This window comes from Thalassophryne amazonica, chromosome 13 (genome assembly GCF_902500255.1).
Source record: "Thalassophryne amazonica chromosome 13, fThaAma1.1, whole genome shotgun sequence".
Classification (NCBI taxonomy): Eukaryota; Metazoa; Chordata; class Actinopteri; order Batrachoidiformes; family Batrachoididae; genus Thalassophryne; species Thalassophryne amazonica.
The window spans coordinates 18,572,034-18,598,360 of NC_047115.1; the positions used below are offsets into that span (position 1 = coordinate 18,572,034).

The following is a 26,327-nucleotide window of genomic DNA, read 5'->3' on the forward strand; positions in this document are numbered from 1 at the left end:
TCAAACTGATCCAGGTAACTCAAAGGTAGTTTCTAGTTTCTACATACAATAGTAAATTTATCATTAAATTTATTAGCCACCACGCTGCCTCCCACTGAGGTCAGTGGGAGGCAGCATGGTGGCTTAGTGGTTAGCACTGTTACCTCACAACAAGGTCATGGGATCGATTCCCGCACATGGCCTGTGTGGAGTTTGCATGTTCCCCCCGTGTGCTCCGGCTTCCTCCCACATCCAAAGACATGCAGGTTAGGTGAATTGGAAACTTTAAATTGTCTGTAGGTGTGCGTGCAGGTGTGAATGTTTGTTTGTCTATATGTGGCCCTGCAACAGACTGGTGTCCTATCCACACCCTATGTCTCACACCCTATGACTGCTGGGATAGGCTCCAGCCGCCGTTAATTGGAGTGGAGTAAGCATTTGAAGATGAGCATGGGGGACCTCAGTGGTGCTGAAGAACCCGTCACACAAGCTTCCTTATAAGTCACTTTATTTAAATCAGCGTTAGGCAGTTATGCTCTGAACACAGAAAAATAAAAAAGGCGAAAAGAACAGACAAATCATGAGATCTTGCACTTGGCACTGGACAAATGTTCATGGAAAAAGGAAGAAAAAAAAAATACACGTTTATCAAACAGAAGTACCTCTAGTACACTATTGGGAGTAAAACACCACCCGCCACCCTCCAACCCTGAAGTACCATCACATAACTGATGACAAGTTTAGGGGCCTTACATGCGCGTTCATCCCATTAGAGAAAAACAAAAAACATGGAACACTTTTTCACACAATGTACTCTATTTAATGGTAGAAGTGCACAGCAACAAAAGAAAAAAAAAAACAAAAAAAAAAGATATACATCCAACAAAAGCAAGAAATCCCTCTCCTATATAAACAATATAAAAAAGATGAAAGAGATGCTGGAAGCGGCCCCGTGCACGTTTGTTGTGGCCCCTGACTGCGATACTGCAAGCTGCTTATAATAAACCGCATGTTAATTTAACCGTCCCGGAGACTAAACACTGAAATACTGACAGCAGTGGCTGATGGGAAGCCACATTTTCCATCAACAGTTTGCTCGTCTGAATAGCTGCTGCCAGTTTCACAGACTAGTTTTTACCCTCATTAGTACATTAATAAAAAAAAACAAAACAAAAAAAACCTATCCTCAATACATCAGCGGAGCGTCATCAACCCTTCATTACTCATTAAAAAAGGGAGGTGCTTCAACGGAATCTGATAAAATGAAATTCTCAGCACTTGAGGGAAAAGGTGTCAGGAGAGGCAGGCAGGAAAAGGAAGGGAGGGAGGGCGGGCGGGGGGCAGGGAGAAGACGGCGCGCTTCCCTCTGATGTTTGGGGGGACATCGCCGGCCAAAGAGGGGGATAAATAGATATATACTCTGCAATACGGGGACACCGTGGGTGTGAGGCGTGTCCGTCTAGGACTTTATCTGACGGTGACGCCCAGCTTTTCCAAAACGCGGACACCTTTCTCCTGGTACTCTTCCCGGGTCAGCCAGAAGTTGTCCTTGTCCTTCATGATGTCAGCCAGCACGGCTCCGCCCAGGAACACCATGTGCTTTCGTCGGGGCGGGTCCTCGATACGGATCTTGAATTTCTAAAAGACCAAGATGGCACTGTGTCAGAAGATTAACCGGGTCCACAACGTCAATGACTGCCGAGACCAGGAAATAACGCTAGCGACCCGGTGCTGCTAATCTTACACCGCGTTAGTCACAGAGAAGCAGCGTGATGACATTGTGCACCTGCAGGAAATCACTTCATAACCATCAGCCAGAGTGGCGCTGCCTTCGCTTTGTTCTTCATCGTGTCACTGCTTATATGTAATCCTGAGTAATGATGAATTTTGGTCACCAGTTTCTAAATTACTAAAGAACACAGTGGTTTGCTCTTAAATTTAAAAGCTTTTTTTGTTTTTTAACCAGCTCTGCCTGGTTGAATGATCAGATATTGATAATATCAACAGATGTAAAGTAGTGCCATTTCTTCCAAAATATATTTAGTACTAGGAATAAAAGCGGATGTATATCCCTACACGTTATTATGTTCATTTGGAATAAAGTAGCATTGTTTATTAAAAAAAAAAAGTATAATACACGTCATCCTCTGGCGCCACCTGCTGTTTGTTGGCCACACTGCAGCATATGGAACAGATGTGGCTCATTTTCTAAATTATACCATTTAAGTCCATGTTTTTTCCCCCTACATACTCAAAACCAACTGTCCAAACTTTAATTTGAACCACAAGCTTGTATGATCTCATTCTAATTAGTTTTCCACAGTTTTATAATTTGGGCTGATGTATTTTCTAGGAACTTTTAATAATTTTTGGAATAAAAAATAAATCAGTACAGAAAATGTGCCTTGAGGACTCATTTCATGTGCAGAACCTTTATACTTAAAGCACCGTATGGACGGCTTTGATAAAAAGACCAAGAATTAATGTATTTTGGTGCCATTTTGAAGGCTTCCCTCACTTATTTCCTTCATGCAGATAGTCTGCTCTTAATGACTGATATAACTCAACTTAGAGGTAAATTCAGCTTCTTAGAAACATTCAACTCCTCCCCTGGCATGTCTACAGTTGATTTATTGGAAAAGTGATGACTTAATTCTGTTACTAAAGGAGTGAATTCAAACACTAGCCTTGTTTTGTGTTTTAGAGCAGGTTGGACACATTTACAGTAGGATTAGACCCATTATCGGTGCTAATCATTGGCCAGACCGATTTATTATTTATATATATAATTTAAAGATTCAGCAATGAAAGTAGAGTGTGGCCAAGTAGTCGGGATGGTAGAAGCCTTACATGACAGCTTCAGATAACATGACCTGTTAAGGTCCAAACATGACCAGGATTTTAGAAGATCCACCCTGGAAAAATGTGAATTTTCACATGATCCAATGTTTGAGAACAACAAAAACTTAAATTGTGACTGAAAAAACATGATGCCTGAAGCATTTCTGAATCACGGTCACCTAAACTTTCCCCAGAAAAAGAAACCATAGGTCTATCTCAACACACTGGAATCAAGGGAATTCTCAGGAAATTAAGTTTTCTTGTGTAAATATGTGAACAGATATGTTTTTTTTTTTGTTTTTTTTGTTTTTTTAAATAGTGCCATTCCACTATAAAGGTTGCAAACTCACTGAAAGTTTGTCGACGTCTCCCTTGAGCACACGTTCCAGGTAAAGCTGTTTGAGTTCCCTCTCAAGGCGAGACGGCAGGCCGGGATACATGGTGGATCCTCCTGATAACACGATGTGTTTGTAGAACTCAGGCCTGACGAAAAAAAAAAAGACACCTCTCAGGCTTGGCTATATTTGGCTGATCGCACCATTTTGATTCCTGGTACCTACACACCTAATGTGAAGGTACCAGGCATTAAACATGATCTTTACTGGCATGACATGTTGACATATATAGTCTCAGTACAGTTCATACCTGCTCCCAATCTTCTGAAATACAAGCCTTTTTTTTTTGGACTCACCTGGTGTCTATATCAGCCGCCTGGATGGTGTTAAAGAGCAGCTCGGCCACGCCAACGCCTTCCACATTGATGAGGTGAGGCTGGAACAGAGCCTCGGGGGCTTCAAACCGCTCTCCTCCCACCTTGATCACCCGACCATCTGGCAGCTGGAGATGTGCAGGAAGGATGAGTGAAAAGAGAAGCAGGGGGGAGAGAGACAAAAATGAATGCGCATTTGTTCAGCGTTACGTCCGAGGAAAGACTGACACCTCGTGAATGTAAAGGCTTGACTGCTCATCACTCCCACCTCCACGTGAGAACAGGAAGAGAGAACATTATGAGTTGTCCCACGTGTCTGCTCACATAACTCAAAGTGATGTGAAGATTTTACAGAGGCTAAGGTGTCACCGTGACTCGGCGCTCTTCCATCATCGGCCGCCTCCGACAATTTTCACACAATTTCCTCTCCATAAATCACAAGAAACGTGGAAATGTGCTCACATCAAGCAGCCCCTAATCCAGCCACCTGCAGATTCTCCCTCACCACACTCTGATACCTGCTCCTTGGCCTTCTTCCTTTCCAACATGGCGCCTCCATCCTCAGCATCCTTCTCCACATATACCCTGCATACCTCCTTAGCACATGCCCAAACCTTTGAAATCTCACCTCTCACTTGCCTAACCATCCTAGCTGTGCTGTAGTTATCACAGCATCTTCAGCTCTGCCACCTCCTGTCGTTTCCCCTCATCGACACCACCTCCATGCCAAACGTCATAACTGATCTCACTACCTTTCTGTTAAAGTTCATTCCTGCCACTTCTACACTTCACCTTGCCTGCGATCTCATCTTTAGCTCTGTGCCACGATCTCCGTTACTTTCAGCAGCCAAGCCCAAGTATTTAAACTTATCTACTTTCACCAACTCTACATTCTGTCACCTTTTCTTTCAATCACATTATGTGCACCATCTTGCTCCAAATGACTTTCAAACCCCTTCTCTCCAGAGCAAACCCCAACCTCTTCATATTTGAAAGGAACATAAGATATACAAATTCTGCAAACATCATAGTCCATCGAGACTCCTACCTGATTGCTTCCAACATATTCTAAACAAGAAAGGGCAAGGGGGCAATCCTTGTTGTAATCCCACTAGCCCTCTACCTTGAACCCATTAGCTTTTCCTACTACATACCTGACCGCTGTCACACTATTGGAATACATATCTTGTACCATCCTCACACACTTCACAGCCAATCTCGACTTCCTCCTACAATACAGCAACTCTGGGTGAATGTGAGGCATCAATGTAAATCCCTTTTAGCATCTACACTGGATAGAAAAATACTACATAAATGCAGTCTCTGTATATTCACATCTAACAAACTTTCTCTAAGTCCAGTAGCACACAATACTACAACTCCTAGTGTTTTCTGTACTTCATCAGCATTTTCAAAACAAACGTTTCATCTGTACTTTCTTGGCATGAAAGCATTTTACTGCTCGAAGATGCACTTCTCAAGCTGTAAATTAACGCACATTCTGCAATGTGTCTTCTGTTCTGCCATGACAGAATGGATATATCAGATGCCCACCCCAATGAGTCTGGTCTGCTTGAGGTTTCTTCCTATAAAATACAAAAAAATTTGGGGGGAGTTTATCACTTTCCACGGTTAACAACATACTTGCTCATGAGGTGAGCCACGTGCTTTTAGATGCCATGTTTTAAGATTTGGTGCTATATCGCCAGTTGATTTGTTATATCCTTTGAATCATAATATTGGCGTCACACTGCCAAATTGCTAAAAATTATTTCAGCAATTCTCGAACAGGGGACCTTCTCCTTATGACATTTTGTTGTGCATATGTGGGAGGTGATGGTCTACTGGATAAGCATTGGGCTTGAGACTAGAGGATCCTCGGTTCAAACCCCAGCCTGACCAGATAATCACTAAGGACTCTTGGGCAAGGTCATTTATCCCCAAACTGCTCCCAGTGTGTAGTGAGCGCCTTTCATGGCAGCACCCTGACATCGGTGTGTGAGCCGATCATTTCGAGGGATCATTGTAAAGCGCTTTGAGCTTCAGATTCAGATGATAAAGGGCTATATAAATGCAGTCCATTTACCATATTTTGATGCTAGCTAGTCATTTTGACGCAGACTGAAACAGAACCCTAATAAATGTCTTTGCAGAATTGAGCTTCATTTTACAAATACACCATCCCTACAACATCTCCAAAATGTTTACACAAACGGATCAGACCTTCCACTGCACTTACTGAGTATATTAAAGATTGTGTTGTACTGAGATTAAATACTGAAACTCAATATTCATCACTAAAACTAAACAAAAATATATATATTGCACACTTTAAATATAAAATCCTTATGATTACTTCCAGCAGGTTACAGCACAGATACGGTCAGCAGCAAGCTGAATTCAGTCATGTGTGCAACTACAAAAAGGCTTCATTCAGCTGAAGGCAGTGGGAAAAGCGTAGCCCAGCCACCGCCGCAATGTGGCTGCACAGGAAATGATGTAACACACAGTTCAGGGCCCTTCGGCCACAGTTACATTGCCCTCCTTGTTTCGACACACAAAACGATACTTGCACATAGATGTTCACACACCTACACATTTGGATCTGCTCACACGGGTCCACTAACCCAAACACACATGGTCACAGTGAGCACTGAGACACAACACATGCTCGGTAAGGCATGCACAAACACAGACTTTTGGACTTTGAGTTTAGATTCTGTGGTTCCCTCTGCTGGGAAAAGAGCTTCGGAAAGAAAAGCAGACTGCAAAACTAGTTCTGAACACCCCATGTGTCAGCAGCGTAGCTCTGAGCCAGCTGCAGCCACGGTGAGTCCTGAATACTGCCACTTTTAAAACAGATGCCTTTGGGAGTTCCTACAGTGATACTGTTACAGGCAGAAATTTAAAACTTGGCTGCCTGTAGTGCGATTAAAGGGAACTAATATATCTATAAAAAAGGAACCAAGTCCTTTCAGCTTCTCTGAGTCACCACAGAAGATCAGACAGATTGATTTAGCACACGTTTTACACCGGGCGCCCTCCCTGATTTCAACTCCACACTGTGCCTGTTCTCCACACAGAGAGCACAGGTGGTCTTGAACCAGAAATCTTCTGATTTCAAAGCAAGCACACTAACTGCTTGGCCACCAAGAAGTCCATATCAATAAAAGAAAATAAAATGTAAAAACAACTAAAACTAACATAAGTATCTCTGCTGCCATTTAAAATATAAACAAAAATAAATAAAAGCAGATCCCCAACTGTCTACTAAAATCTTTGGAAAAGCATAGGCATGCCATCTTCTACTTCCTCAATTAAAAGGGCACATGAGGACCAGCTCATTCAAATTTGGTGAACTTTGATAGACAAGATCAATCCATAAAGCAATTTTGCTTAGCTTAGGTAATATTCCACAGACGTGTCTGCCACCTGCTGGACGCTTCGTGGATGACAGGTGCAGGTGTCAGTCACTAAGTTAGACAGGCCCATTTCTCACAGAAATGGGCCTAATAGAGAGAGAGAGAGAAAAAAAAAAAAAAAAAACTTGTTTCACAACCTTACAGGAAGGATTTTGTATGAATGTAGCCTCAGCAGACACGTGTTTCTTCCTCTCTCCATCTCTTTAAAATATGTGTGGTTTTGAAGTTACACTTACCTTGCTATGACCTTGTTTTTCAGTTTCTTTCACTTAAAAAGCCTCATTCTAGTGGCCACTAAAGCCACTACAGATTTTGTATAAATTACATTTTTTAGCATTCACATCTCATCATGACTGCTGACAATTTTGTACATTTAATGCATTTTAAACTTCACTTCGCTTTTTGTTCACACACAAAAAAGAAATCTAGCAATTACCCCGATATTCCATGTCTTTGTCAATCTTCGTTTCATTGTTCTCAAAAAAAATTTGTTTTGTTCACTTCAAGTTTTCCTTAGCTTTAAAAAAAGGAAAAAAGCATGTATGTTTTTAAGAGCATACAAAAAAGCAGATGATACAGACTATATATAAAAAACATTTATTTAGAAACAGCAAAAATAATGAATTACACCTTATTCACAATTTCTACCATTGTATCAAAAAAGAAATAAATAAAAACGGATGCCAAGTTTTACAGAAGCAGCACATTGGCAAGTAATGCACACATTGTCCACATGAGGGCAGCACCTCTTTTTAAAGTCGCTTTAGTTAATAAGCCTGCAAACCTGCTAACACCAGAGATTTAAACACAAGAGCCGCTCTTCATCTTTGTCAATCTTAAAAACGGGAGACGTGATAGTCTAGTGATTAAGAGATGGGATAGGACCCAGTGGTGTCAAAAGTACACACATTTGTTACTTAAGTAGAAGTATAGATACTGCAGTTTAAAAAACACTCTGGTAAAAGTTGAAGTATCAACTTGACCTCTTTACTCAAGTAAAAGTGAAAAAGTATGTGCTCCAAAACTTACTTAAAGTATAAAAGTATAAAGTAACCTTAAAAAAAAAAAAAAGGTAAATGCCACTATATGAACTGAAAGCTTAATTTAAAAACTGATTCGTTCTACATGTGGCCCAAGACCCAAAATTACCCCCCAACACCACCTGCATGAAAATGTTTCAATTCTAGAAGCTCTGAAATGCAATCTGGGACTATTCCAGACAATAAACTGCAGTGAGTGCAGCAGCATCCATTTAGTGAGAAAAAAAACTTTCCTTATTCAGATTCATTCCAGTAGTATTCTGCTCTTACTAGAATGCAGCAGTTTTCTAGTTTGGCAGATAGTTCTGGAGGAAATCACTGAAGAAATTAACACATTGACAATATGGTTTGACCGAAACAAACTGTCATTAAACTTAAACAAAACAGGGATGAAATGGAGGTGTAAGAGTCACTAGGTGTTCACAGGAAACATTTATTTCTGTATGTATGTTCATTGTTAGTTGCTTTTATATTTTATTTTCTGTTGTGTTTCTATTCAGGTTCTTTTTGTCTCTTTCTCTGAAATTGTATATAATAATCATCATTAGATTATTAATATATAAACAAAAATGAATTTAAGAAATATTACAATTTGAAAACAAATGCACCCGAACATGAAGACAGCTGGAACTGCTTCATGCTAACTTTTAACATTGAAAATGCCATAGACATGCTAACGTGTTAGCGTCGCTCCCATTTTTAAGTTATAAAATACATCTATCAACTGTTTCAGAAGACCATAACAGGTCGGTTTAACATAGAAAAGGTAAATAATACTCACAGAAGTATGCTCTTTAGGGTTTTAGCGGGGGAAAATAAAGCGAAAGAAAGAAAGAATAAACGAAACAATAGGTTGAAGCATTGCTTCAATCTGCAAACCACTGCTTCGACTGGTTCAAAATCCATTCCTTTATCTTCATTGATCCATGTTTCTGATATAGCAATTATGTTAATTTTTTTTTTAATTGACTTAAATATTCTTTAATGTTGTTAAAGTTTGCATACAGACTTCTGCTGTTGAAATGGATTATTGATAATTTGTTGTCCGTTTTAATGATCCGATTAAACTGTTCATCTGTATAATAGCAACAACTGTCATTAATATTTGAGAAGAAATTATTGTCCGGGTCTATATCGTGCTCCAAGTCCAGTAAATTGTGGTCTGTGTATTTAAATGTTCTCAGTTCTAGTTTTCCATGATCAGCAATCCTGTGAGTTATATCCTTCTTGTCTCCAGATGTAGATGATGTAGTAGATGAATAGGTTCCTCTGGTCTGTGTCATGGTGTTGTGATGTGTTTGTGTCCTCATACCTTATTGGTCGTATTTGTCCAGTTCCTTGATGTTCCTGATTACCATAACCTTCGCTTGTTCTGGTGTTCCGCTCAGTTTGATGAATGTTTTGCAGTTGGATGTCCATGTCTGTTGAATTTTTCCCTGCTTTTTTAAGAGACGAGCTTTCCTGGCGATGTCTGCGCTTCTTTTGGTCAGATGTTCACTGATGAATACGTTTGTTCCTTTGAGTTTCCGTCCCTGTTTTAACAATGCCATTTTATGTTTTCCGTTGACAAACCTCATTATAACTGCTCGCTTGTCTCCATCCTCACTCCTGGGCAGGGGGTGGCACGCTTCAATGTTATTACAGTCCATTTGAATACCTTTAGATTGCAGGAAGTCAGCCACCTGTTGTTCCACTGAGCTGGCCTCCTGCTCACTGGCCTCCCCTCCGCTGTCTTCTGACACCGCCCGTGCGTAGGATTGAGGTTTAATATGAATTCCTGTAATAATAACGTCGTTCATCCTTGTGTACTGTTCCAACTCTGCAACACGGTTCTCCAGGTGCACCAGACGCCGGTCTTTCTCGGCATTCTGGATCCGGAGAGCCTTCACTTCTTCCACCAGCTCCATAATGGATTTCTGCTGCATTTTAACAACAGAGATTTCCTCAGACAAAAAGTCCAGGGACTTCTTGATATCGTCTCCCTCCTCCGCCGTCAGTGCCTTCTTCGGACCCATGGTCAGATAAATCCGCGCTGGCACCTCGGTAAAGCCGGGCCGGTGGATGTGCGCTGGCACCTCGAGCTTCCGGTGGATGTGCGCTGAGGCGTCAGCGCACATCCACCGGCGCTGAAGCCAAGAGTAACGAGGCTGTTTGTTTTAAAAATGTAAGGAATAGAAAGTACAGATACTTGTGTGAAAATGTAATAAGTAGAAGTCGGAAGTAGGCAGAAAAATAAGTAATGGAGTAAAGTATAGATACCTAAAAAGTGTACTTAAGTACAGTAACGAAGTATTTGTACTTCGTTACTTGACACCTCTGATAGGACCAGAGGATCCCCAGTTCAAATGCACCCCCCCTGTCAAGACAGTGAAACCAGAACTTGGGCAAGGTCCTCCACCTCCACACTGCTCTCAGTGTGCAGTTGGGCACCTTGCACAGCAGCACCATAAAGTGCTGACTCAGATGGGGGGGGGGGGGGGGGGGGGGGTAATAAATGCTGTTCATGCTATATAAATGCACTCCATTTATTCAGATATTGCCTGAACAAATTACACATCAAACCCACAAAGTTCATTATTTGCATTTTCAAAGTCTGGGAAGTAATCAATGTTAATATTTGAATGTTCGAAAGTGTGGAATAAATTGAATATAAAAATCAGTCCTGTTCTTATTTTGAAATACTTGGTGCACAATCACCATGTAATGGTAAGGAAAAGATCTTGTGGCTTTTTCTTGAAGAAATAATTTACTGCCAATATAAGCAGAGCAGATGACAACCTTACGTCAAAAACTTAAATGCACTTCCAGAACAGACTAAAGTCTGTGTCAACTAAACTGAGAAATATCACTTCTGGGAGTTTTGTCCAGATGAAGCATCCCAATAGAGCTCTCTACATGAAGAATTACACACTCATTTCCAAATTGTGTTTTTCTCATCAGGATTCTGTTTACTGTTAACTGCAGTGAAAAACCCTGGAACTGGAAACAACCAATTTTGCGCGCAACACAAAAATTCAATCTTAACATCCAAAGTTCTGCAGCGTAACTAAAAACATTGCTTCAGCAAATAAACCTGGAGATCCACATACACGTGCACTGATTACTCAGGGAATACAGTTCTCAAATAGTTTTCTAATTTTTTTTTTAGATGCGCATTTTTAATTTCGGTGTCTGTGTGTGCACGTGTTTACCGTGTATGACTCCACCAGCACGGTAGTCTCCAGTGCGAGCTTCTGTTCCTGCTCGATGTTGTATCCCACATAGCACAGCTTCTCCTTCATCATGCGCACCGTCTCAAAGTCTGCAGAGTGGTTGAAGGCGTAACCCCTCAACAACAACAGCTGGAGCCACACAGAGGCACAAAGAGACATTAGCAGGGTGGATGTGCACATGGGACAAGGCAGCAAAGTTCTGAGCTTCTGAATAAAGTGCAATTGGTTATTGTTTGGGATGATGGGCAAACTCGCAGTCACACCAGGAGTTATTCTACAGAAAAAAAACAACAGGTTTCCTCAACGCTGCCGTTTCCTTTTGCAAAGATGAGTCGAGTACAACAAACCATGTTTCTGTTCAAAACTGCTACATTCTGATACTAATCACATTAAAAATAGCAATTTTAAAGCAACAAAACTGCATGTCACTGAAGTTATTTTGCAAGTAGAATGATGCAGTACAACAGGATGACTGTTGGCACAAAGCCTTTCAGCACTGTTAGTGTATTTCATTGCAATCTTCAGTGCAACATTTGCAAAACGTGTCAAAAACTCCAAGAACAGATGCAGTTCACTCTGTGTCCACAAGTTCATTTGCTCACATTAACAGTGTTTCTGAACACTTGAGATGGAAACTGGCTTCAGTAACCACACACTCTGATGCAACAAATCCTCTGTCAATTTTGTCAGTCTAACCAATCGCACATTGTGCGTTGTCATACAGTGCGACAACGCACATACTTTCTGGATGTTCTGTCAAAGCATCGCAAGTTCGTGAGATTCAGTCGCAGTCACAACACAGTGAACCCTCAACGTTTGAAGTAACTTAGGTCACAGTCTAAGCTTAGTTTTTGCCTCCATCTAAAAGCAGAAACTGAAATGAGAAACTCCGAGCAGACAAAATGGTTGTTGCTTATGTCTGTCATTACCACACTTCATTGTATGACCGACAGTGAAAAATACATTTTTACTTGCTCAAAAATTTGTTTTGCTCAGGCTTGTTGTGCATCTTATTTGTTTTTACAATCATATTTGCTGTTCTCATGTTGCTCTGAGACATGTACCCTTTGGACCAGATGCGTAAAACGATGTACAGGACATGTAGAAAGTATTCACAGTGCTTCACTTTGTTACTATGTTACAGCCTTATTCCGAAATTAAATTCATTTTTTCCTCAAAATTCTGCACACAATACCCCATAATGACAAGGTGAATTTTTTTTGTATTTTGACAAATTTATTAAAAATAAAAAAAAACCCTAAGAAATCACGTGTACATAAGTATTCACAGCCTTTGCCATAAAACTCAAGCTCAGGTGCATCCTGTTTCCACTGATGATCCTTGCAATCAGCTTAATTGGAGTCCACCTGGGGGTAAATACAGTTGATTGGACATGATCTGGAAAGGCACACAGGTCCCACAGGTGACAGTGCATGTCTGAGCACAAACCAAGCATGAAGTCAGAGGAACTGACTGTAGACCTCCACAACAGGATTGTCTCAAGGCACAGTGGCTTACTGGTTAGCACTGGTGCCTCATAGGAAGAACGTTGTGGCATCACTTCTTGCCCTTTTTGTGTGGAGTTTGCATGTTGTCCCTGTGTCTGCATGAGATTCCTCCAGGTACTCCGGTTTCCTCCCACAATCAAACATATTTACTCAGGGTCTGCTCCTTTCTCTGCCCCTGACAAAGGTAGCATCTCAACATCTGGAGTTGGTCCCCGGGTGCCAGACTGTGGTGGCCCACTGCTCCCAGTGGTTGGATGAAATCTAACTGTAATTAGAATGGGTTAAATGCAGAGGACAAATTTCCATGTATGTATGTGTACATGTACAATGACAATAAAGGCTCTTCACTTCAAATCTGGGAAGGGTACAGAAACATTTCTGCTGCTTTGAAGGTTCCAATGAGCCTCCATCATCTGTAAATGGAAGAAATTCAGATCCACCAGGACTCTCCCTAGAGCTGGCCAAACATCTAAACTGAGTGATCAGTGGAGAAGGGCCTTAGTCAGGGAGGTGACAAAGAACCCAATGGTCACTCTGTCACAGTTCCAGCATTCATCTGTGGAGAGAGGAGAACCTTCCAGAAGGACAACATCTCTGCAGCAAACCACCAATCAGGCCTGTATGGTAGAGTGGCCAGACAGAAGCCACTCCTTAGTAAAAGGCACATGGCAGCCTTTCTGGAGTTTGCCAAAAGGCACCTGAAGGACTCTCAGACCATGAGAAACAAAGTTCTCTGTTCTGATGAGACAAAGATTGAACTCTCTGGCATGAATACCAGGCATCATGTTTGGAGGAAACCAGGCACCAACCCTACATTGAAGCATGGTGGTGGCAGCATCATGCTGTGGGAATGTTTTTCAGCAGCAGGAACTGGGAGACTAGTCAGGATTGAGGGAAAAATGAATGCAGCAGTGTACACAGACATCCTGGATAAAAACCTGCTCCAGAGCGCTCTTGACCTCAGACTGGGGCGACAGTTCATCTTTCAGCAGGACAATGACCCTAAGCACACAGGCAAGATATCAAAGGAGAGGCTTCAGGACAACTCTGTGAATGTCCGTGAGTCGCCCAGCCAGAGCCCAGACCTGAACCCGACTGAACATCTCTGTGCACCGACGCTCCCCAACCAAACTGAAGGAGTTTGAGAGGCGCTGCAAAGAGGAATGGGCAAAACCGCCCAAAGACAGGTGTACCAAGCTTGTGGCATCATATTCAAGAAGACTTTAGGCTGTAATTGCTGTCAAAGGTGCATCAACAAAGTACTGAGCAAAGTGTGTGAATACTTATAGACATGTGGTTTCTTTTTTTTTAATAAGTTAGCAAAAACTAAAACAAAAAAAAAAAAGCTTTTTTCATGTTGTCATTATGGGGCAGTGAGTAGAATTTTGAAGGGAAAAAATTATCTTAGTCCATTTTGGAATAAGGCGGTAACATAAAATAAAGTGAATAAAGTGAAGCACTGTGAATACTTTGCGGATGCACTGTAAATGGGGTAACATACATGTAAACATTGTGTTTCTCTTCACTGTCAGACTGAGGGACCTGACTGAGGTTTTCACATGCAAACAGCTTGTTCAGGGAGTGTACATTCACCATTTATGATTAACTGTTGGAGGGGACATAACGCACATGCATGTATGCACAGTGTCACCATGATTAAGATTTATAAAACCAAACCTGAATCTATGTGTATGGACAACTTTAAGACTAGAGAAAAAAAGAAAAACCCCTACATGTGCATATCTCAGACTCTTTTTTTAGTGCCAATCCCCATTAAATTAATCTACATAGAGGGCTACAGAGTTTCCTTATTGAATAATGAAATATAATATTGAAATAAACTTGTCTTGTCACACACTGGGAGCTTTAATAACTTGACTCAGTACCTTGATGAGGTAGCGGGTGATATCCCGGCCGGCGATGTCTAAGCGTCGTGTGAGATGGGGCAGGCTGAAGCCCTCATACACAGGACAGATGTGTGTGACACCGTCACCCGAGTCCACAACTACACCTGTAAGAAGGCCTAAAAACACAGGACGGCAGCAATAACACATCACAATTCTGTCAAGCTAAATGAACATTGTGTCAGCCGTTTATCATGTGCTTTTGCTGATGAATGAAACACAAATCCAGATCGATAACACTAAAAAAATAAAATGAAAAATATCTATGAGCTGGCTGCAATTAACAGAGAAAATAGTGGAACAGTAGAGCTGCTTGTATTACAAGAAAGGTGTGATTTGAAAATTTATACATCACATGTAAAATGACTTCACACCTTTTTTTTCCCCCAGTGCAGTCTATTTGACAAGGGTGTGGTCGTTAAAATATACCCTAACTAATACTTGTGGATCTCAGTTTTTGAGCTGTGACAGCGGTGTCGGATCACAAAATGACTGAAGATTAAAAAAAAGAAAAACTAGTCAGCAAGATTATCTTGTAAACTTTTCTAAAATTCTTGATTAAAAAAAAAAAATCTAGTTTGCCTGCGACTTCTAAAGCATAACTTAAATCAAACAAAAGTGGAAAAGCAACAACAAAAAGACTACTGACTTAACTTTGCGTAACACCAGCACTCTGCACTGAAGTTTCAAAACTATACACTATGTGATAGTAAAATGTCACAGAGAACACGAGATAATGCAATGGTGCAGGAACAAGTGACTACTGACAGCTTACACAGACCTATCCCAGTCTCACTTATTCAGAGCTGCAGTACTAAGGCACACAAAAGTCTATTGGTCATGATTCAGCCTCTCCATTTTATAAAACCACATTTATAAAATGTGGTTTTCATATGAAAATGTTGATGTGAAACTAATTAAGAGTGCAGACCTTCATGTGTGCCTGTTTTCTTACCTTGGGCGTACAGTGTCAGCACAGCCTGAATTGCAATGTAGACGCCTGCAAACTGGTAATTCTCAAACATCACCTGCAGCAGAAGGAACAAAATGGGTTTATTTCCTTCTGATTTAAAAAAAAAAGCCAAGCCAAGTGAGCTTTTTATTTTAAATCCATTATTATTGCAGTTTGAGAAATAATGATTAACAAGTGTGGAACAAAGCATGTATGGCAACGTATACAGAATTATCTTTCAAACACAGTTCCAAATAAAACAATTTAGTCACTTCTCATTTAGAGCTGCCAAAGTGGCACAGCTGCATACAAAATGCAGAACTAACCTATTTAACTATTCTAATTTCTTAAAAATAAAAGCATCAGATTCAAGCATAGACTCAAAATCTGAAATTCCAGTTCAGCCCTCCCAAATCCAGGCATCAGTTCTTTATTAATCCTTTATTAGTCCCACAACAGGGAAACTTGTGATTCCATAAAGTTCCATAATATTTCATAAAATATTCAGTTCAACGCACCTCAATGATTTTCTCACGGTTCTTTGTGGGGTTCATGGGAGGCTCCGTCAGCAGGATCTTGCAGTTTTGAGACTCAATATTGAGCTTTTCTGGACCAAAGGTGTAGTCCCACAAATGCTTCATATCATCCCAGTTCCTGACGATGCCATTCTCCATGGGATAGTTGACCTCCAGCATTGAGCGCAGCTCACTGGCTTCATCCCCCACCATCAAGTCCTGAAAGAAAATGTCAAAACAAATATTTAGATGCCAAGTCACAAGTTTGATAAATGGGAGTCACTGGAAAACTAATTTCTGTCACTATTTTGGTTACATGTCAGCATCAACAACAGATTTTCAGAACTGTCTGAATAGTGGATAGATCTGAAAATAAAGACATTTAGTGTGGATGGGCTGTGCCAGAAACACAATTGTCAAAGGAAGAGGGTCTTAAGGATAAAAAAGGTAAATATGCATCTGTGATGTAATACTTTCATTACTTTAGATCTTGTAATAAACAGCAGTGAGGAACAGTTAAAAATCAGAACCAACAAAGACGGGCAGCACACGAAACTTATTTTACACTTTGAAGCACACAGAACGCAATCTAGTTACAGCCTCTATCAAACCTATCCCCGTGTTTCTTGGTTTCAACCAGCTCTCCCTCTGAAAGTTTTTCAATCACTTGGAGAAATAACAGTATCTGTAACAAATCAGCAGCACCAGCAAAATCTAAATTTGCGGAGAAACATATTTGTTTTAATCATGTATCAATATTACTGAGGTACAGTGGTGGAGCATGTGCTGGAGCCGCACGCCACCACATCTAGCACACGATAGAACCACAGTGGGTTCTGATCACACCCCATCCAGGCAGAACACCGAATGAACCATCCCCACTTTCTGAATGTAGCTGTCTACCTGCTGCAGCCAGGTGAAACATGGGTGTCCACCTGGCCTTTTCTGAATGTTGGGTCCATCCACACTGAGGTACCCGAACATTGGATCTTCAGATCGCCAAGTAACTGTTCATTTGATATAAACTGATTTCAGCAGTACCCAAAGATTTTTTTTTTTGGAGAGATCTAGTACAAGAGACATCCAGTCGCCGCTGTAGGTCACTTCATGGACCCAAAGTCTTTCACCCATACAGTACGACAGGAAGTATGGGGCCTTGAAACGTTGGACCATCATTTTCTGCAAAGATATCATCACCAAACACTTCTGTTAAGTAACCTCATAACTAAGTTCTCCTCAGCCATCTCTCAACCTCAAAGACTGAGCTCCCAGAGGTTACTGCTGGAGTGACTCATCAGGTTCGACACTTTTACCACATACAAATACACTACTAATCACAGAGTCCGGTAAGTTATTGAAGCCCTGGATCATCCTAGTCTTGATCCATGCCCATAAACCAGACACTGACTCCTCAGTCAGCTTATCAAGCCCTACAATCAGGGCATCCATCAAGTCCACCAAGTCAAGATCTGTCAACAATTCCTCACTGACAAAGACACCCACATTACTGAACTCCATGATACTACTCAACAGCCAATCATGCAAGTACTGAACAGAACAACTGTCTTGACTAAAATGTCCATTTTAGTCAAGACTAAGACTAACTATTTCAATGGGAAGAACCAAACACCCCTACTACACAAAGCACCCACAGTACCCCTTGTATAAGCTGGCTACAGGAACTTATTGAGGATTCCACAAATTCTCAGTGTCCACCAAAGCCACAATCAAGCCAATTAAAGACTTTGTGAAAAAAAAAAAAAAAAAGATTGCAAAGACATACATCCAATAGTAACAATATTACTTATAACCAAAATTGAAATGAATATTTTGTAAGAAATTTAAAGTGGCGTCATCAGTTTCTGAAGAGCATTTCATTATTTCGGGCGCACCAGTCTCTGCCCTGGGTCACAATGGATGAAATTCCCAACACAACTCCAGATGTACAGGAGGATTGGGGGCTTGAACAAAAATTCATGTATATTTTCACAGAAAGCTCAATCTGTTCAAAACAAAGTGCTTTTAATCTGTTCACAGCCCTACGATGCTGAAAAATTGTTTGACAAGAAAAGGACTGGCAGCCTGAGATATTCGTAAACAGCTAAATTCATTCAGAACTGAACGGCTATTTAACTATACAGGGTCTCGTTTTTCCCCTCGTTGCAAATTACTCGCAAGGGTTATTTTTGTTGAAATATGTGGGACTATAGTTTTATTTGGGAATACGGCTTTTTTACATTAGTGGGTTTTTTTTCCTATTCAAACTTTTCTGGGTCATTTTTAATTCCTCAATCTGCTTAAGGGAACTCTTAAAACGACTTTAAAAATAAGTAATGTGAAACACAACAGATGCACCCCCGTAATATGTATGTATATTAAAAGTTTTTTTAAAAGCACAAAAAAAAGCCCTGTTTGTCCTATGTAGGGAGGAATAATGGGGGGAACCAGATTTGTTAAGGTACCACTTGACTCAAGAAAAGTCATCTGTCAAACAGACACATTTACGTTCTCAGAAAACTCAAACCAGATCACTTTAAAACCATTACCCAGCATGCACAAGACAATTTTTCCATGCATCTGTGCCTACCTGAAACAAATCACGAGGTTTAGCACCATTCAAAAAGCTGCATGCAGGCAGCCCAGTCATGTAAACAACCAATGAGCTTCATGTTAGAGCTTCATGTTAGCCACACAATCACGCATCTACTCGTTCACTCGGACTGGAGACATCAACAGCCTGAAAGCAGCCATCTGACGCCACCATCCTGTGTGCTTTGGCATCAACTAACTATCAGACACAAGCATCTCTTCCACATGGCTTCACAGGGAACAAGAAAAAAGTTAACAGATGTGCTTTCATCTCAACCTTCCAGCTGTGTGCCATGCGTTCTTAACTAGGTACATGGAGAGCTATGGTCAAAGGTTTGCATACACTCATGGATATGAATGTCATGGAAATACTGGGCTTAAAATTATTTCTTTGAACTGCTCTTTCTCTGGGACAGAATCACTGCACATTATACATATTAAAGAATAAATAAGAAACTTATAGAGATTTCAGGCACTACTTTTAATTTATAATCATCTGATGCCTCCAAGTCCATCAGTTTATTAGTTGTGATCCCAGGATTCATAAACTGGGCTTTTTCCCCCAATGATGCAATGTCTGTACTGTTCAATGACTTATATTTTTATCTCCTGTTTCTGAAATAAATAAATCAGGCCCAGAAGGGGGATACAGACTTTTACTTTGCCCTTTTCTAAGACACTGGTTAACACAACTAGACATTCAACAAACTTGGCAGAGTTTTGGAGCTCTGAGCCAAGGACTGCTTTCAGTAATTTATCCCTCTCTAGTTTTAGGTTTACGTTAAAAAGACAGCACAAATTTATCAAACACCATCTAAATGCAAACTAACATTAACTGGAATTCCACTACAAAGATGCACAAAGTTTTGTGATATTTTCAGAATGTCGACAAAGCAGAAAAGGGAAATGACAGCATTTCCATGAAGTGGTGGAACGTGACTGCTGGGTCCTGTGTTCTCTGTCATTCTAGCAAGACTCTTCCAAGAACTGTGAATCCACTACACAAGGCAACAGAAAGGCGAGTCCCGCTAAACACAGTCATTTCTTTTAATAATAAAAAAATATATATATATATATATATATATATATATATATATATATATATATATATATATATATATATATATATATATATATAATATTGCTCCAACATCATCTTTTGGACTGTTTAACAAGCTCTCCCTCATACCTTGTCTACACACACACACACACACACACACACCACTTTGTGTATTTTACAATGTCATGTGACCCATAACAATGGAAAGAGTGTTTCCATTGCTGGTTTTTGAAATGCCCTTTTTCAAAATGGCAAAAAAAAACCCCACTTAATGCGAATGTAAAAATTTTTTTTGTATAATATATAAATATATATATATATATGCCCCCCAAAAAGTGTTTCCATTAAGCATATTTCCAATTGGCGCAGTTTGGAGGGTCATGGAAACCTGCCTAATGCCTAATGTGTCTAAAACATCCCAAATAACACAAAAATTCTGGTTCAACACTTGTAATGTAAGTAAGAGTTATAAAACAGGAGGTATCAATTATTTTCAGCCCTCATTTAAAGATCTGATCAGGTAAGTAGAAATTAAAAGGCACAAGAACACAATGAAGACAAAAGGAAAACAAAATTGATGGTAATTTTTTATATCAATATTAAAGCATGGCATGTCTCTCTGTAGCAGGCAAGGACAGGAGGCACACACCAACCTGAACTTACCATCTTCTGGGCATTCTACACCGATGGAGAACAAAACATGGAGGAAGAAGAAGGGAGATATAAAAATATAAATAAAAATAATTTAAAATAACTTCTAAAACATATACATCGGATTCAAGCTAAAAGAAAGGGAACCTGTTGCACATTTAGGCCAAGGCTGTCTAAGTGGATCTTTACCAAAATTGCAGGATCTGTCCAAGCATTCCATATTAAAATGTATGTAAGGTAGAAAATGTCTAAAATAAACGAAAGATTTTAATAAACGACAGGTTTTAATTTCACACTTCTTGTAAGTAATTAGTTTTTTGATGTCAGCTCCTGACCAGGTTTGCCTTTGAACCAAAACTTTCTCGAACAGAAAACAATGATTCTACAAACATTAGGTGGATCAGTTCCTACCTTAATCTCGATGTTTCCGACTTTTGCAGTTGAACGAATGATGGGTCTCCCAACAAGTGCAGGGAAGATGTGCTCTGGGAAATTGGAGCCTGCATAACCACACTTGACGAACTACAAGGAAGAGTGGGGGGGGGGGGGGGGGGGGGGGGGGGGGGGCATAAGGAAAATATATTTAATACTGAGATGTCAAAGCCAAATGCCCAGTTACATCTGGTCATAAAAGATGGAGGGTTTTATTCACTGTGACTATTGCAGCATTCACAGCCTCACATTAAAGCTGAAAGGATGTATTGTAATTTCATTTCCTTTCAACTCACATATGCTGTGCCGGAGATCTTTAAAAAGAGAGAGAGAATTAAAAAAAAAAAAGAAAGAAATAAACCATTTCCATGTTCAGCTATTTATGGACCAAACTATATGTGGCTGTGGTTCTGACTCTTCTCACTTCCTTTTGGCTCTGTTGTTCAACCTTGACTAAGACTTCACACAAAGCTCCAGAAAAAGTTACATGTGAAAGAAAGAAGGAAAGAAAGAAAGAAACACTCCTTATCAGTCACTAAACCACTGAGCCAACATCCTCTTTGCTGACATGGTTTACAAAGAAAACTGATTCTTGGTCCAACAGCAATAAAAGCAAAATGTGGGCAAGGACTAAAATCCTGCATAACGGCAAATTCTCAATAACACAAACAGAACAAATGACAACTGTAGAGAAGACACAAACTGCTTATTCCATCCAGGGGAAAAAATATTCATAAGCATTTTTGAGTATTTAAAAAAGTAGTTACCATAAAAGCACTTAAATGTGTGAGACATAAAATATGCAGAAACATTAACTACAATAACCAAATCTACATTTGTTTCTATTTTAATGTTAAGTGAACATACATGCTGTCTTTGTTTCTGTTGATTAAAAAAATGTAAATGACAACTAAGTGAAAAGGCTATTCATTCCTTTTATTAAGTTTAAAAAAAATAATAATCACAGTGTCTCACAGGTCTGTATAGTTTTTTTTTTTTGGGGGGGGGGGGGGGGGACCTATTCCACTAATTACTTTGAACAAAGTGATAAAAAAAAGATCAAACTGATTAGCCCAGGATTCTGGTTGAGTGTGGTCACATCTGCTGGTGAAGGCACTAACACTATTGTGCTTTCCTGTGTGAAAATTTTTCTTTTTTGTTAATCCTGGAACCAACCCCAATGTGAGAACTCAGACTGGGGACCATGTGCACAACCAAGCAGGTACAGAATAACTTCCCACCTGAGGACTGACCAAGTCTGGATTCATTTTCTTCCACAAGGACACCAACAGTCAGGAATGCAAGTTGGATCCCTTGACCCTTTGGTTGGAGGATCACCGCTCTACCACTGAGCTACATTCATTCATTTTCTGAACACACTTACTCCAATTAAATGTTGCTGGGTGCTGGAGCCTATCCCAGCAGTTATTTGGCAAGAGGTGGGACTCTGTACAGGCCGCCAGTATATCACAGGGCTGACCACTGAGCTATAATGTAGTTCATATATATACTATTATTTTTCAGTTGACAGATGAATCATTCTGGTACTAAAGACTTTTTTTTTTAAACTAACCATTGAAAGCTTAAAGATATTCGGTTTCAGTGACAAGTCTGAGAAATGCACAACTGCTCACACTGGAAAAGCTGCAACAACAGAATATTTGACACTTATCCTAAAAATAAATAAATAAAAACAATTATCTTAATAGACGCAATAAGTGATTTCCTGCCACTAGATGTCACACTTATAGATGCATTTCAGGACCAAAAAAAAACACATTCAGTCACTCATCTGGACTCATTCCCAGTCTGCAAGACATCCTTCACGGGAGCTGAACACAACAGAGCACACGTGCCTTTCAACTGTGACCATCAGAGGGCACTGCTGAAACAGCAACACTTGTTGCTGGACAAAAGTTGCAACTTAAAGCAGTGAGGTTGTTTTGCTTTATCAATGCTCAAAATAACTTTTATATCTCGGGCAGGAGGACGATATGCGAGCCATCAACTATACAGCACCCGCTGTTGATTCTGGATTCAATAGCTCCATTAACTCTTCACACTGGATAAACCCAAATGAGTCTTTTTTTCCTCAAAGAAGGGCAAATGGTCGAGACTCCTCCACGTTCAGCAAGAATAAATGTCAGTTGGAGCCGTTTAACAGGTTGACTGGCTCGCCATGTGGGAAAAGCCAAACCTATGTTGATTCTAATCCAACCACCTTCTTGGTCAGAGGCCTTTTTAGGCTCTGAATGCTGTGTCTTGGAGGAATATCTGTAAAGTCACAACTATCCACCATCTTCAATGCACAGCTATGTGGTGATGATGACGGTTTCACAGGCTGGGACTCGTACAAACTCTGTAGGCACCAGATGAACATGCACTACAGGTCAGCCAGTCAAGTAATGTAAACAAGGAACAGAAAATCTCAGATTAAAAACAAACACAGAGAGAGTATTGCTTTAGTGTCTGCACAGCACATCCTTACACTACCAAATATTTACATAAAAAAATAGTTGTTGGCCACATTGTTTAAAATTACATTTACAGCACATTCACATAAATTAGAGGCCATCAAAGATTTGGCTTCTTCCTTGAGAAATTGCTCAGTTTATTAACTAAATTAACTAAGATCTAACTTTTTTTGGTAGTTTTTTGACAATTTTACATCCTCAAGGTAGTTTGATAATGAGACAGCAAGTCTGGTTTATTTGCCTCTTTTTGGAATAAGGCTGTAACATAAAAGGTGAAAAAAGTGAAGGGCTGTGAATACTTTCTGGATGTACATATATAACCTACCATGCGTGGTCCTCAAGACCAGGCACCAAAGTGGCTCTACTCTCTCTCTTTTTTTTTCTTTTTTTTTAGGTATTTACATATACAGTAGTAGATTTCTACCTTAGAATTGGAATGTATAACAGAAGATATACCTTAGAGAATTTTCCGTTTTACTTCCTAATCTGTGTATCACTGCAACCCCCCCCCCCCCCCCCCAAAACCCATATCTGTCAGGTTCTAGCTTGCATGTTCTGACCTATATTTGTCTCAGCTATGGATTCATTTCCAGTAATCAATATTGTTTAGGTGTTCTTGCCACTATAGAGTGTTGTACATATTTTAGAATAACTATTTTTTCTTTTCTTCAATCTGGAGGTGTTCCACATTCCCAAACAGCCTGGAATATTGGTGGAAAATAAGACTTGGGCTCCTCTGGATAGTCTGCAACACTCCCCTGCAACTATGCTTAACAGTTCAATGTAAAAACAACTAACAAATTGGGATTATTTGGTCATATTTCAGCAACCATATTTTTAATTAAAATGTGGCTTTCAAGGCAATCAATCAATTAAAGACGGAGGGAGGTTGGGGCTCGACAGTCATCGCACTTTAGAATATGACTACTGGATAACGTCTACAGATGTACATTCATTTGGCTAAAATAATTCAAATTCCTCTGCAAGTGCCAGAATGTGGTGGGTCACAAAATCTCGGTGTAACACCGGAAAAGGTGTCGCGGCTGTTAGCCGTTCAACAGGAAAATATAAAAGGTGGTTCCTCAAATTTACCTTATATGGTCTAGCATTTGCTTGTGTAACATTTTACACATGCGACTTTGGTAGTGATTTTAGTTAGTTTAAAAACACTAAACGTCAGGACACAATCAGTATAGTTTCAGATTGTCAACGACAGCTGACAGAGACAACCAGCTGTACGATGCTACCAGACAAGCTAGCTACCTTAGCATCGCGGCTGATAGCTACTAAGTGAGCCGCCACTTGAATATAATAAATTCAAAGTGTTAACGAGCAGAGGCACTATTGCATATTGAGCTTTCATCACAGTGCTCACTGCAGCGCTACCCGCCGTCTGTGTACGGACCCTGTATGAATGAAAACGAGCTAACAGGCTAACTAGCTGCCCACCCTGTTACCACTTCCTGCTTCTGTGGCTCGTTCGACATAAGGGCTTAAAAAAGAAAAGCGGGGAGGGAGACGCGGACCGTTAAATAATGTCTGTATGATGAACTCACCCCGGTACCGTTGTCACAAACTACCACTTTCCTTCCTTGGCTGTCCATTGTGGAAAAAGCCCCTTAAGCGCTCCCTCAACTTTCTCAGCAAACAGGAAGACAAGCAGACCCGGCCGACGGGAGGAGAGGGAGGAGCAGGCGGCTCACCCAGACGCATAACAGCCACGCCCTCCCCACGGAGAGCAGGCGGGGCGTGGCGCCTAACCACGCCCTCCAAATAAAAGCTGCTCAGCACAATTTGAATAAATACATATTAAAAAATAATTTAAAAAAAAAAAAAAGGGCAGCGACTGAGAACATCCGCTACGTACACGTCGATACATAATAAATGGTTCTACGTGGCCTTGACATTTAATTACAAACCAAATTAAACCATTTTACTCAAGACTGTTTTACCCATATTGGCTCCAGATAGTTTGGACCTTGATGTTTGTAATTTCAAGGCCACCTGAAGTCAAAGGTCATTAGAGAAAACTGATGACTTCATATTAGTTTCATAACAGCAGTAATTGTATTCTGTATCTAGTTCTTCAATTCAAAAGGAGTTTGACCTTTCAAACTCAACCAAGGTCAACATTACTGTCACCACTAAAAAGCTACATTTTTTAGTTCTGGTTATAATGCTACGTACGGCGCATCCAGAAAGTATTCACAGCGCTTAACTTTTTCCACATTTCGTTGTTACAGCCTTAATCCAAAATGGATGAAATTTTTTTTTTCTCAAAATTCTACACACAATACCCCATAATGACAACGTGAAGAGCATTTCTTTTTCTGAGATTTTAGCAAATTTATTAAAAATCAAACTAAGAAATCACATGTATATAAGTATTCACAGCCTTTGCCACAAAGCTCAAAATTGAGCTCAGGAGCATCCTGTTTCCACTGATCATCCTTGAGATGTTTCTAGATGTTGCTTAATTGGATGTTGTGCATCTTAATTGTTTTTACGATATTTGTTGTTCTCATGTTACTCTGAGACATGTACCCATTGGACCAGATGCATAAAACAATGTACGGTGCATCCAGAAAGTATTCACAGCGCTTCACTTTGTTACTCTGTTACAGCTTTATTCCAAAATGGATGAAATTCATTTTTTTCTGAAAATTCTACAAACAATACCCTATAATGACAATTATTTTTTGTTTTTAGATTTTTACATAGTTAATAAAAATAAAAAACTAAGAAATCACATGTATATAAGTATTCACAACCTTTGTCATGAAACTCAAAATTGAGCTCAGACGCATCCTGTTTTCACTGATCATCCTAGAGATGTTTCTACAGATTAACTGGAGTCCAGCTGGGTTAATTTGGTTGATTGGACATGATTTGGAAAGGCACACACCTGTCTACATATAAGGTCCCATCATTGACAGTACATCAGGGGTGTCACCAAGAGGGGAGTGGGGCAGGCGGTGGGCTCTGCCCACCCAATGAAAACTCAAGATAAACTGATTTACTACTATTTGACAGCAAACA

The 26,327-nt window shown here is 40.1% G+C and overlaps 1 protein-coding gene across 1 annotated transcript; it reads right to left on the bottom strand.

The window, feature by feature from the left end:
• Positions 1–470: 470 nt before the first annotated feature.
• Positions 471–24,992, bottom strand: LOC117522880 (actin-related protein 2-B). The gene is made up of 9 exons (XM_034184293.1): positions 24,845–24,992; positions 20,794–20,904; positions 16,086–16,301; positions 15,571–15,643; positions 14,598–14,734; positions 11,183–11,332; positions 3,512–3,657; positions 3,171–3,303; positions 471–1,617 (listed from the first exon to the last, which is right to left on the bottom strand). The coding sequence occupies exons 1-9, from the start codon at positions 24,890–24,892 to the stop codon at positions 1,447–1,449; spliced, it is 1,185 nt and encodes a 394-aa protein (XP_034040184.1). The 5' UTR covers positions 24,893–24,992; the 3' UTR covers positions 471–1,446.
• Positions 24,993–26,327: the final 1,335 nt, after the last annotated feature.